The 14,466-nt window shown below is 39.0% G+C and overlaps 1 protein-coding gene across 4 annotated transcripts in view; it reads left to right on the plus strand.

The window, feature by feature from the left end:
• TULP4 (TUB like protein 4) overlaps window positions 1-14,466 on the plus strand; it is a 162,337-nt gene that overhangs the window by 90,655 nt on the left and 57,216 nt on the right. For all 4 annotated transcript variants that reach the window (XM_087774614.1, XM_087774618.1, XM_087774615.1 and 1 more), the window contains 2 exons: window positions 10,239-10,367; window positions 10,684-10,845. In XM_087774614.1, the coding sequence (XP_087630740.1) occupies window positions 10,239-10,367; window positions 10,684-10,845 (291 nt within the window). The remainder of the gene's footprint in view (window positions 1-10,238; window positions 10,368-10,683; window positions 10,846-14,466) is intronic.

A 14,466-nucleotide genomic window follows, 5' to 3' on the forward strand; every position in this document is an offset into this window, starting at 1 on the left:
CTACCAGAAATGCTAATGATGATGTTCAGAAACCTGGAATAACATTACTTAGTTGCCATGCTGTTATGAGTTTGAATATCTGATGAGAAAAAAATTGTTACCCTAGTATATTTGATACAGACAGACTTAGTATATTTGATACGGGCGGATCCTCAGTATGTGGTCACGAGACACCATTATTTTTCTGACACTTCTCAGAATAGACTCCAGAACGTGAAGAACTTGTGTTACCTCCTTTCTCTGTGTCAACTAACACAGTTCTATAAAAAAAATTACATTTTTATGAGTTTCCTTTGAAGTTTCCTAGTAGTGCAAGTGGTTTTTTTTTTCTTGAATAATGTTCTCGTGCACGCATACATACATGTAAAGCTATAAAATTATATTTCCCTATTATATGAACACTTCATCAGGAATTTTAAACCACCAAACTGGGAAGATCAAGTGTAATGGAGAATGCCTCTGTCATAGTGACTTCACTGACTTTTTCCAGTAATTCATTAGCCTGGGGGTATTCCCAAACAAGACAGAATTTACAAAATAGAAGGATAATATAGGAATTCCTAAGTAGCTGCTGTTGAGAAAGCAGAGTAGAGTTAGTTCATTTTGAGTGGGAATGGTTTTCAATAATGTTTATTGTTATCCTGTCTCCTCTGGGGTTTTTTTTTTTGTAATTATTTGGTGATCCATCATTTCTGATATAATACATGATTCCAAACAGTATTTTGTCCTTGATTGCATATTTTTTTATAAAGAAGAGACAGAATAAAAGCCATAGGCTCTGCTACAGGGTGTCTGTGTCTCTGCATCCAATATTTTTCTGTATTTTTAGCCAGGAAAAAAAGACAGAAAGAATTTTAAATCTGTCTTATGTAGGGTGTTTTCTTCCCCCCTCCTCCCGGAACTTCTAACAAAGATGTGCATGGTCTCTGAATTCATACATGGTGATGATCCATAGGTGGATGTCAGTGAGTGTTATTCTTGTTTTTAAAGCTTGAGGTTCATTTACACTGAGCTTCTTATACGCAGCCCCAAAGTGAATGTAAATGTGGAGGTTGTAAAATGGTCCTGATTTATACTATCTGTAATATAATTTTGTCAGACCTTAGTGAAATAAGCATTAGGCTCATGTACTTTTAATTTAATGTAAGTTATATACCAGACAATTTTAAAACTGGTGCTTTTTTTCTTATGGGGAAGTATTTGACTATAGATGCTTGAACCCAAGGAACTGCCAGCTCTGCACAGTTATTACATGTGTCTTATTTTTAACAGCCATGGACCTTTCCTAATGGTGCTCATCAGTGATTTGCTAGAAAGAGGGGGAACTATTTTGCTCTGGGTATTTTGGTCTTGTGGGGAAACAGTCGTTCATCTTTAGATAGAATAGTCATCTCTCCTTTCTTTATTATGGTGTTTTTAGCTGTACGGAAACTAGAACAAAGCAAAATCTTTTTTCTTATAAAGGAAGGCGATGAAAGTGCTATTTTATCCTTTGCTCATCCTTATCAACATTCAGTTTTGATCTATTTTTAGTGAACTTGGGTTTTCCTCTGCACTTCTAGGGAGTATACATGGGCAATTAAACAGAAGTATCTTGCAGGAATGCTTAAGGACAGGAAGACCATTGATAGGAGACAGTGGTAGTAATATACATGCTATGAAGGAGTTGGAAGTGAGCGTGGTGTAACTCTAAAAAAGATTTTTCTGTGGAAGCAGTTATCTTTTCTGTGAAAGAGCTTTTGGGACTTGAGCATCCTTGTGAAGGGAAGGCAGTCAAAAGCAGACCATGCTCCTTATCACTGTCACTCCATTGTCTGTGAGATGGGAGATGAGCGGACCTCCACCCGTTTCCCTTCCAAGAACATAGCATGCAGGTACCCCGTGCATACGGGTGATTGACTTCAGGCCTTTACTCTTCATGCCTTAATTATTTTCCTTCAGATTATACCCAACTGTTTGCTTTAATAGCCCTTGAAGGAGTAGTTCAGAAACTTATTCAAATGAGAGCTGGTAGCCAGATAGCAACATCTTGTCATCCACGTCAGGTTCATATTGCCTGTCATTTCTGTTTCTCGCGTGCAGCTTCCAGTTCTGGCAGGTGACCTGTCAAAGATCCTCAGCTACCCAAACACATTTATTGGATGTACCTTGGATACAGCTAATTTCTGTTGGTTTTTTTTAAATGTCCCATACAACTGTAGTTCTTTGAAGCCACGATTAAATGTGGTGATTCCAAAGTGAAGAGAGTAGTTCCTTTGGAACTGGCTCTGTGAGCCACTTCATTCGTAGGAGCATAACACTTCTTGTTTGGTACCTGTGAGGGGTATTGGGGATGCTTTCCTCTAAAGTGGGTGATCAGATGGCGTGTTTTGTGTTCTGTGAATATAGAAAATCGTTACGTGGCAAATCCTTGGGATGAGTAGACTTTGGGGGTGTATTTCTTAAAGTGAAGTGTATGACAAGGAACGTAAGGAGATTTGTAAAGCTTTAGAGCCTTTCTGAGTCCTCGTCTTGGCAGTTTACTATCAAGGCTCCTAAATGTATTCAGTGAGATGTTGACAGTCTAGGTATTTTTAAGATGACATCTTAGTCACACTAAGTACATTCCCTCCTCAAAGCAGCTATCAAAACAATTTTTTCTTGCAGTTGCCTATTTGCCAAAATCATCCCCTAGAGCTTTTAAAGGTCAGACTGCCTTCCGTTGGGGATTGGATGCCAACTGTATGATACCTTTTAAAAATAGGTATATGTGGTAGCTTGGATGCCAACCCCAAGATACCTTTTAAAAACAGGCATGTGTGGCATTCATCTGCAAAGCAAATAGACAAAACTTGCTGGGGAGCATCAACACTCTCCCCAGTGGGTGAAGAACCACCCTGTTACTTGCAGAGGGTACCAGCCACTCACAGGGAGAGCCAGTGAGCGCTGGGTGAATGGTTACCTCCCCTGTGCTTACTCAGAGAGTTATTGCTGGTAAACTGCGCTGCTTCTACCTGGCCTTTTCTCTTTCTGCAGCTGAGCAGATGACCTGAGACTTTGTCAGCCCTGTGTGTGCTCTGAGCATTATGAAACCATGCACCAAGGAGGAAGGGGAAAAAATGAGAGCAAGTGTATTGAACAAAATGGCAGAGAGCTGCTAATGTATCTCTACTTTGTACTTACCTTTAGACCCTTACCTGAGGTATTTGAGTTAGGGGTGTAGTTGCGTTGGAGTAGGTTTTCACGTGAAGGCCACAGAGAAGTCTGTGGTCAGAAGAAGGTACAGAGTTGGACCTGGACCTTTCAGGACTGTTAAGGTCAGCACCTTATTGCTGGTCCAGCCTTACCTCTGATTTCAGTTAGTGTAAGGTTAGGTCGCCAGCTGACACAGATGTCACGCTTAGCTTATTGATAATGTTATATCATGAAATCAGATTTCCAGTTAAAAAAAAAAAAAGGCTGTTCAAATTTGGTCCTTGCATGGATTTTTTTGAATTTTTAAAACCTTGTAGTTAGTAGCTTTTATATCATGTCTCACAAGAATGTTGTTATATTTGTTTAAATAGTATATGTAGAAATTGAAGCTCCTCTTCAAAGAGCAAGATGACAGCTGCTGGCAGAGTAATACACTTTTTTCAAGGAAAAAGTAGGACCCTGGGATAAAGCAGCAGACCTCTAATGTACGAGCAGCAGTGGGAAGTGCTGCCCGTGGCGGCAGCGAAACCCCCGGGGGCTGTGAGCAGCTGCCGTGCTGTCGGCACACCTCGCCAGCAGCCGCAGCTTCTCCTGCGGCAGGGGTAAGGGTTATTAAAGGACATCCATCCTTGAGATATCTGGAGGCCACTCCGGTCCTTCCAGGAAGAGAGTTAATTTTCTTCTTATTTAGACTAAAGAAACACGAAGAATTTGGATGGTGTTTTCTGTCTCCAAGAATTTGTTTGCCGTTCCTTTACCCACTATGTAGCATGGAACCCCTATCGCGAGCTGGCAGTTTTTCTCAAGAAATGTAGACACTGACTATTATAAATTTGCTGCTCTTTAGCTGCAGCAAAATGTTTCTTATTAATAGTAGTAGTTTCTTCTTAGTAATAATTCCTTGACGGGTATCGTACCTTGGAAACTGACAGCTCCATATGCAAACGAAGCTCTTCCACCTGCGTGTAATGCCTTGGGAAACAAAAAGTCAAAGCTCCATGGGTGTGGGAGAGACAGGGGCTGTATCATTAGAGAATGCAATATAAGACAAGTAGGGTAGGAAGATGGGTGTGCCACCCCAGGAGAGGCAAACTAGCTGTCTACCATGTCTGCTGATTTTTTGTCTAGTGTTATTAGTAGGAAAAATACTTACATGATGCTCTTTGTCTGCATGATAGAATTAGTTCGAATGGAGAGAATTATCCTGACGGTATTGTCATGGCAAGAAATGAAAGTCGTAAGTGAAGATGAAAGTAAGAACAACTGCAAACAATCTTTTTGCAGCATGAGAAATTAGGAGAAACTTGAATAGCCTTTATTTTAAAAATACTACTATTTTAAAAACAGTTAAACTTTATGTTTCATTGAACTAAACATATGCAGAACTGTTCAGAACCAAGCATCGGTTATAGGTAAAGTATACTGAGAAGCAACAGCTTGTTAACTGCAACCGTACTGCTTATTCTGGGCATCTGTTATCACTTCTGAACTACATTGTCATTATAAAAAATCTGCTTTAGTTAACTAAGTTCAAGTCAATATATGTACAAAATTGGCACAGTTTCCTCAAGGATTTAATAGGGATGTGTGTTCATGCACACACCCATGTTATAGGTATGTAATGCGTATACGCATTATACATGTATGTCTATACCTCTGTGTATTATGTAGAGACAGACACTGAACTGTAAAGGTGGTTATTGGTTTCTCTGATCCCTTTACTTTTATGTTTCATTTCTGCTCCCCACTGTACGCTCATCTTTTTTCTTTGATGGATATACTTACACATCTCTTCATCTTTGTTGCCATTAATAAACCATAATGTGTGCCAGTGTGTTGCACATACTATATGCACCCATTTCTCTATACTTGTAACCATGAGTGAAGGTCAATTTACTTACTAGGGGATTGCATAACAGGATTGCTCAATACAGCAAATAGGTCATGCTCAGTGATCCCAGGTAGATTTTCCAGTCCCCTTTTCCAATGTTTTGTTTCAACCCTTATATGTTCCTTTAAAAACTTAAGTACTTTCCTAAAAGCACAGGATTGGAAAAAGCCTTCAGGTAGACTGAGCCCTGTACTCTGCTACTGTAGGCAATAGCCTGATCTCCTTTATTAGTTTTTCTACTTCTGTCCTAGGAACAGTTAGGTCTTTTTGCCATCGCTGCTTGGAAGGTGGATTCATGTCATCACTTTCAATAGCATTAGAAATGTGGTACGATTGATTAGGGGAAAAAAAGGCCAGCAGTTGCCTAGAATGTTTAGTGTCATATATGCTCAATGGAGTTATAATGCATTAAATCCTGTGCACCCTGCAAAGATGCCTAATTCACTTGTAGTTTCGGAAATGCCGGGTACGGGAACATGGCTCTCCAGGTGGAGCAAATTGTCCTGTGATCAAATACTTGCCATCAAGTATTCCCTACTCTCTGTTGCTGCCGTAGTCCATCTGCAAGCAGATCTCCATAGTGTACGTGAAAATGAATGCTGAAGAAGACCTCTATCTTTAGAGCATATGCCTGCTCCCGAGTAAAATGGATGGAGGATCGGAGATAAAAAAAGACTCACTGTGACTCACTGCAGTGTAGTGTAGTTTCCTTTCAGTAATAAAATCTACCTAAATTTGGTAAGGAACTCTAGGAACTAACTGCCTTAGTTATCTACCCATTTATTTTTTCTAGATGTTTGCCCCTTGCCTCTATAGCAATTCTGTACTGTATGTTTTAGGGACTACAGAGGTAAGATTTCAGTAAGGACTGTTGTCTGGTATTCTAGATTAAGGACTTCTGCTCTTGGAAGATGGATTGGTATCATATTGTCAGTCATCTCCTTCAAAAACTGTGATGAAATTAGGAATAACAAAAGCTTTCAGAATGCTTTGGATTTTAGCGGTCTTGTATTGTGTTAGAAAATGTGAAAAAATTCATAAAATTATCAATGGTACATAATGAATTTAAATCACCAAACCTGGCTTCTGTTGGGAAGAGGTCACATTTACTATAAATCACGTATTTGCTACTCCAGAAATTGCAGTTACTCAAAATTTCTTGTCTAAGATTTTAATAAATAGTAACATTACTAGCTGCATGATGGTCTTTCTGTGGCAGTGTCTTCCTAAGAAACTTGATGATCTTCTAGGCCAGATACTGATTGGACTTTGTTTTGTTGTTTGCAGTAATGGACCAAAAAGCATTACAGTGAATGAAAGTGGACATTTTAAAGCATAATTAAGTGATCTTTAAAAAAACAAACAAACAAAAATTGTCTGTTGTTTTTTCAATTGGAATAATACAGATTTTTCCATTGCCACAAGACAAGGCCTTTTCCATCTGTGAAGATGAGAAACACAGGGAAGTAACTGAGGTCTATGAACATAAACTATAATTTATGTTTGCACAGCATTTTTAATTGAGAAATGCTATCAATTATTTCATTCTTGATTAGGCTGTAGTACTGGAAGTGAATGCACGGGTTCATCTGCCAAGTGTAAGTTAACAATATTTCCCCTTTTAATTTTATACATAAACTTTTTTTAACGTTGAGGATAACAAATCCTCACATATCTTTAATTTGAGATGAAAATTATTTTTAAAGGTTTTGGTTTTTGCTGATTCTGCTGTGTTTGCAGCATTATAGTATGCAGTCAGTTCTTGGGGAGAGTTTCTAGCACCTCTAGGATTAATTAAATTTAATTCCTGAAAATCAAGTTGACAGTTAATACAGAGGTATTGAAGATGTTGAATGTTTCAGTTTTGAAACAAATTTTTCACTACTATGCATTATATAAAAAGAAGCTCAATGAAAACATAAGACCGTGATGCAAAAGCTCATTGAACTTCATGTAAAGCATCCTATTTGGGGGCAATATATTATCCTTTACATTGTATTTAATATATTAGACCAGGAGTTCCTTAACTTTTATTCATGGGAGATCATTTCCTGTATAAGATAGCAGTTCAGAAGCTGATTAATGTCTGTGATACAAATTTTTTCTGGAGTAGAATAAACATGATTTGCAATTTTAATAGTATTTAAAAAAAAACCACAAACAAACAATAAACAAACCAAAATAATTAGGCAATATACAAAGGCTGTGTGGCCCACAAATGGTCCACAGACAACTTTCTTTGCCACGCCAACATTTTTGCTCTTTCACTACAAGATAAAACAGCTCAATCCTTCAGTACCTGTGTGAAGGTGCTAAGTAGGAAGCAGAGAACCATAAAGGCAGAAGTAGAAATGGGTCCCTTATGAGTTGAAGCTGTTAGTGAAAGTAATGATATCTTTACGTTTATGGGTTAGCAATAAAATTCCTCTTTGCAGAGGGGTAATTCAAGCTTATGCGTTATTTAAGTGTGCTATCAATGGGGCATGTTTTCATATGCTTTACATTTTAGCCAACATAAAAGCCAAAAGTCATTTTAATTCTTAGGGCAATACTTCTTCCTTTCTTTATCTCTGCTTCAGTATGTTACGCAAAATGAAATAAAATTAAATTGAAAATATTCAAAGCAGCTGTGGACTCGGCACCTGTAGTCGGATGTTAAATGTAAATGATGGAAGCATCTTTAAAATGACCTCATAAAATTATAACATTTAGTCTGCGTTTAAAGAAGTTGAATTTTCAAATTACAGATTTGCTTCCTTATAAGCGTGTTATCAGAAGGCATATAAAATCATTGTCTCACTTTCATTTGTGACTCATTTATATCTAATTGGGACAGAGGGACGGATGCTCTGGTTAATCTTGTTTACATTTAAATGTACCCTTGGATGTTTTATCAAATCCAAAGAAAAGACAGTTTGTACAGAATTTGAATCAAAAGGTATCTTCAAGTTTTAACAAAATTCCTATTTAAAATAGAAAAGAGACAAACCACATCAAGATAACCGTTGTCACTTTGCCCATCATTCATGTCTAAGCTGTAAAATCATATGCTCATCTCAGATCTTTGCCAGACAAAACAGGGCACTTTTAAGACAGATAATAGCACCTTTGGTGGTGTTAGTTAAAAAACATGTTATTTGAACTATTAGTTTTATCTTTTGTTCCTAAATTTTCTCTAGTAATTTATTCTGTATGATCTATGAAATGTCCAACATGGGCACTGTCTAAGCATTTAAGGTCTGATTTTCAGTAGTGATAAGTACCTTCCACTCTATTATTAGTCGTCGTTAGCCTTAGCGGCTCCTAGCCTTAAAGGCTGGGATGAAGATTTTTCAGTGTTATGCTTGTGTCACATACGGGGTTTTCTTCACTTCTTTTGTAATACTCTGAGGCATTACTGGCAAGTACAGTTACGTCGTTGCTGTGTTTTGCCTCAGGGTGGATGAAATGATGGGTTTGTGCATGAGGGTTACGCCAAACAGAAAACAAAATTTTGACAAATCTTTGCTATTCTTGTTTAGATGGAAGGGACGGAGTGAAACTTCTACCAAAGTACAGCTGCTTGTATTAATATGTTGGGAGATTTTATTTCCTGCTCTTCCAAAAAAAATGAAAAAAAAAAGGCAGTGTGATATAATCCATCTAGTGGCATAATATAGCCCACCCAACTGGAGACAGGACTTGTGACTTGGAGTGCAGCTGCAAGGTTATAATCAAGCAGAAGCGAGTGTTTTTCTCCAAAATCTCAATGGGATTCTTCTTAGCTGCTTAACAACAGAGAGTTGGTTTGTCATCCTTGCTTCTCACCGTAATCTTCACGTGTGCATGAAGAAACAGTTTTAGCTGTTTTATCGTTCAAGGGTAGATGCTTCAGGCTGGCGAGCTACGCTGATGTACACGTTGTGAAGTTCTGACCCCTTGACACTTTGTGAATAAATGTAGCACTCGCTAAATAACTGCAAAATCATCTTTTTTCAGCTGTCAAGTTTAGGTTTCGGGTATGCATATTTATATCCTAATTCTGAAAATGACTGCTGATTTTGTTGTGAAGCGTGGTGGGTCGGTCTGCTCAGAGCTCATCTTAGGACTGGGATCTTTAGGAGCATCAGTCCATCTCTGTAAACAGAAAATATGTTGTGGGAAAATATTCTCTTTCTGTCGCTTTTAAATGATTAATTGTCTGTTTAGATTTATGAAAAAGCATCATTAGAGCTGGATATCCATTTAGTTAAAATAACACCCTACTGACTGACTATTTAATATATGTTTTCTGTGTTTGTATATGCCGTGTCTCTGTAGAGTAAGTGGGGGGAATCTCCTTGTGCATGAACGCAAGCGTCCCATATATATCTGCATGTTTTTGAAATAAAACTAATTTGGAAAAGGGTTTCTAAGAAAAAGTCACTAACAGAAGGTAAATGGTTTTACAGCTAATTTCTGCTTCAAGCACTAGGATGCCTTGCTGTTTTCAGTTCTATGCTGAGGACTCAAGAGATACTGTATTTGTTAAATTGATAAATTAATTAGAAATAAGAGCAATTTGGTAGGTTTAGACTTGATGAGGTTCTCCAGAAAAGCCCAGATAGCTCGAATGCGGAGAGAAGAGCCTAAAACTGCTTTGTATTCCTTCTGCACTCAGTAGCAAAGCAACTTTTCTATGAAACTTCTATTTTTTAATAATTTGGGACTCTCAATTTTTTTTTCATGTCACTGTTGAGATGAGTATTAAAATTCAACCTGATACCAGTGCATGCAACTTCATTTGAAGTCAGCAAGAGGTGGTGATGTGACGTAGAGTCTGACAGTCTGAGATTATGGTGGGGGAGATCATTTGAAAGAGTGTTGGATGGTCTGTACGGGGCCTCCTGTTTGCTGCTTCTGTAATGAAATCCTGCGTACCAGTATACTGTATGTTTTTGTTGAAAACATGCGCTGCCTTCCAAAAGGCCTGACGGTGAGAGATTGTGCATTTCCTGACAGCCATGACAAAACGATTCCAGCTGTTCTCGAGAGGCGCCTAATGCTGTGCTGAAAATTACTATTTTGTACATCTTCTTTGGGATTTAAATGCGGTGATGTTTATTTTGCAGTATTGTTTAACTGGTTCTTGTTAAATAGTTGTTAGCACAACCCGCAGTTTTGGTAATGCTGTTTTTGTTTGTAATCTTTAAAGGTTGTGCTGGTGAGATGGAACGAACCATTCCAGAAATTAGCAACCTGCGATGCAGATGGAGGAATATTTGTTTGGATACAATACGAAGGCAGATGGTCTGTGGAGCTTGTGAATGATCGGGGGGCACAGGTTGGTATGCATGTTTTCTCTGCAGTCGAGAGTGATCAGGTGCTGAGAGGCAAAATGAAGAGGACAATGAATGGTGCTTTATACCTTTCAAAAAGCACAGGAGAAAAGGAAACATTTCTTTAGTGAAAGGAATATGCAAGAATTGTCACAAAGACACTTTGCAAGGACAGTTCCTTTATGCAATAGCTGTGACATCAGAGCTACAGCTGGGCTAATAGTTGCCCTGTCTAGTTCTGTGCAGTGCTACCTTTTATGAAAACAACAAAGAATTCCTGCATGACCCATATATCTATTTTCTTGTCTTTGATACGTTAAGGTAAGCGACTTTACGTGGAGCCATGATGGGACTCAAGCACTTATCTCCTATAGAGATGGATTTGTGCTGGTCGGTTCAGTCAGCGGACAAAGACACTGGTCTTCAGAAATAAACTTGGAGAGTCAGATCACCTGTGGCATATGGACTCCAGATGACCAACAGGTAATTGGGCTTTTAGAGGTATTAGTTGTGTTGCATTGATACGCTATAGAGTACACCTCTTAAAAAGTTGTTAAGTAAAATGGTCGCTTTGTAAGAGCAGTTACGCTCAAAACTTGTGCTCCCGCAGATAATGAAAATTTAATTCATCCTGTCATTCTCATTAGGCAAATATGATAATGTACCAAGTTACCTATCATCACTTTTCACCACAGTTCACATGCAGTATTATTCAAAGTTAGTTGTTTGAGACAGGAATCTGTAATTGTACCCCTAATTTCTTGATACAGCTATCCTGAAAATGCATTTGAGCAGAGATACAGCCTGGACTAGTAAACATCTGGCTGGCCATTTCTGTATGCAGCAGTTCCAGTGACAGATATGATTATGTCTGCCTTCATGTGAGCAAATGGATCCAATTGACTGAGTGTCAGAGAGACCTCTTAGCCTTATGCAAACAACATAATTTAAAAGAAGGCCATTTTTCCCACCGTTGAGTCCAAAACTTGCTGAGCTTCAAAGTAGCCTGTTAAAAAAATTATTCTTTACTATTTTTCTAAAGTAGTATATGATATTGTTCACATCACCATTTATAGTGGGGCTTGAGCTAGCCCATTGGTTTCATCTGCAGAATTTACAATGGCCCTTTGCCATTCACTGTTGAGCTTACTGGAACGGTCTTTCCTTCCACATGCTTGCTGTCGTTATGGTTACACTGCTCTTTAAAGCCAGGGAGTCTAACTGCCTCTTTTTGAATCTGGGGAGATATAAATCTTGACGATAAATAATTTACTTGAGATCAAGAGGAAAAGACAAGCAGCAGAAGTAGGAGGGGAAACTAAGATCTAATAGCTCTCAGTCCTATGTTTTAAACATAAGGCTACCCCATTTGTGTGACTCTTAGTTGTTGCTGCTGTATTTGGCAGTATCTTCACTTGAGTGTTTAATTTGGGGTGACTGCCTTTAATTCAATTTAGCCAATATATTTGTACTTTCTAATCTGGATGCTCCGTAAGTGGTTATTCCAGAAAACAAACACATGTTCAGTGCCCAGATAAGCGCCTTCGAACATAATGGCCGATTACAGCTGTGTAAAAATACTTGCTTGAGTTACAGACTCTGCTGCTGGTAAACTGACTGAAACAGAGACCAAAACCAGCCACGAGCTTGATGTTGCTCTGCACAGTTCTCCTAACTATGGGGTTTGCATGTTAAGTGATGATGGATCTTTGTACTGTTCTCCAGAGTTGGTGGAAAGAAGTGACCTTCTAAAATGTATTTAGATGTATTTGCCTCTGGAGACACAAGGAAATATGATTCACTGAGGTACTAGGTGAGAGACTATGCTCAGTTTAAACTAAAAATAACAAATTGGGGGGGAAGGACATTGTATATATTACACACAAATAAGCACATATGGAAATGGATACCCTTACTAGCTTATCTCCTTATCTAATTCCTCTCCTGATTTGTATCTGTGCAAATGAGAACAGAATATTATTCTAGTCTAGAGTAGCTTCAGCTTCAGCCTGTGGTTGAAACTCTATAGTTAACACTTCCCAAAGTCTTTTGAGAGCCTAGAGATGGGATGAGCACTGGAGAGATGGCCAGGGTGGAGTACGCTCCTGCTGAAACTGAGCATATAGTTGTATCTTTTAACTGATTTGGTACATGCTTTGCCCTGAGGAAGGTATTGGCTGATTTTATTAATACTAGATGTAACTGTTCTGCATTTTCTTTCAGGAAGAGAGTGGTATCATTCTTGTTGTGGCTCTGTTGTTTTTTTAGGATTTCTTGAGCTCTCCTTGTGTGAGGATGAACTTACTGTGAGTCATAGGACAGTTGATACAATCTATTTGACTGAAGCACTTTCTTTCTCAGCATCATATGTCATCAGATGATCTTCTCCTAAGGTCATCAGCAGATTTTTACTGTGGTTCACACCCAGGTTTTGAGTCTGGATTTTGAGCTTTGAGCTTCTTCAACTAATTCAATGCATGGGCCTTTTGATTGTGATTCTGCATGTTCATTGTAGAGGACTAGAAGTTAATTTTCTCTCTTCTGTTGTGTGTCTGTAGTCCTGCTCCTGTGGAGGGCTTTAGGTGTTTCCTGCTCCTGTGCACTATAACCAGAGCACGCGTCTGGCCGAGGCACAGAGCCCCATTATACCAATGGGCTCTTCAGGATAATAAGCAAATACACAGAATAGGAAGACTTTACATGACTGGGTCCTGTGGATCTTGAGCAGAGTGCCACACTTGTGTTAACTAGGATGGATGGGATCACTCAGGAGTGTGACCTTCCTTTCACTGTTTTGAAATGTTTATTTCAGGGCTACAAGAAGCTGTAGTAGAGCCTCCTTCCTCGGGGTTGTGTGGAGTATTTTTCTGGTGAGAAGGCTCACCTAGGATTATGTAGGGATGAAAAGTATATTTGAAATGAAAAGTAAATTTAAAATATTGGAGAATGCTGTCCTCTGTCTTGAGACAGTTCTGTGGTGTCTTGTTTGCAAAGAGGGAGTATACATTCCAAGTAGATTGAATGACTTCCCAAGTGAGAAGAACTTGAGTTTTGTCTAGCCAAAGGGTTTATTTATAATTACAGAAGCAGTGACAGTAACTAATTGAAGATTTTTCCTAAGCCCACAAGTCTCATAAAATGTCTTTCCAGCGCTTCATCTCCCCTCCTGTGTGCTTGCTCAGCTCCTAGTGACATTTTTCGATCAACTTCTGCTGCCCTCAGGCCATCCTCTCCCTCTCCTTCTCCCAGATTTTACCTATTAAGGAGGCTTATCTCTGTTCACAATGAGAGAAAGGCACAGTGTCAGAGAACCGAGTGAGAACTGTAGAGGGTCTGATTATCCTCTTGTTTATAGCAATATAGTGTAACTCCCTGGACTTCGCTGGGATTGTTTCTGTTGCTGTTTCTGTGTGTGAGATGGGAATCAGAAGGAAATCACTCTCCAATAGAGGGAAGCCTTGATGGAAATGAATGAATATATTTTAATTCTTGGGTATCCCAAGAGGTGCTATTAATCTATATTTATTCCCTGCATCTCAGCTGGTGTAAATTACTAGACTTTTCTGACAGCTGTTAGAGCCCATTTGTCTTTCCCCCCCCTCCTCTGTCCTGTTGTAAGCTTTTATTTGTGGAAATTCAGGGACTGGCCATGATTCTCTTTGGCCAGGACATGACAGATAACAGGTACGTGTGAACTTTGCTAGCGCACTTCCTTCTGTTTGCTTTGAAAATAGGTATACCATCAGTTAGCTAATTTGATTGGCATCCTGCCGGGTACAACATTAACTTTCTATGTGATCCCATCACAGCACAATATGCATTAGCAGAAAGAATGTGTAAATACAGGCCCCAAGTTTCAGCCTATTCTGTGTCTAATCATACAAATTCATGGTGGAAGAGAAAGGCAGCACAGCATTAGGAACAGGTACCATGTACACTGCAGGGTCTTAGGAGGCACTGGAAGAAAACCTGTGAGACCAGTAGCAGCTGAAACAGATTCGTCTCAAAACGCAGGGGGCGGGAGGTTTGTATGTTGCTTTTTTAAAAATCTCATGTAGTTTGCAGTAGCTGTGCAGGAAGGCAATTTCTACGCTGTTACGTTAG

The sequence above is a fragment of the Nipponia nippon genome, unplaced genomic scaffold (genome assembly GCF_047370975.1).
Source record: "Nipponia nippon isolate SJK-2023a ecotype South Korea unplaced genomic scaffold, ASM4737097v1 scaffold_4, whole genome shotgun sequence".
In the NCBI taxonomy this organism is placed as follows: domain Eukaryota; kingdom Metazoa; phylum Chordata; class Aves; order Pelecaniformes; family Threskiornithidae; genus Nipponia; species Nipponia nippon.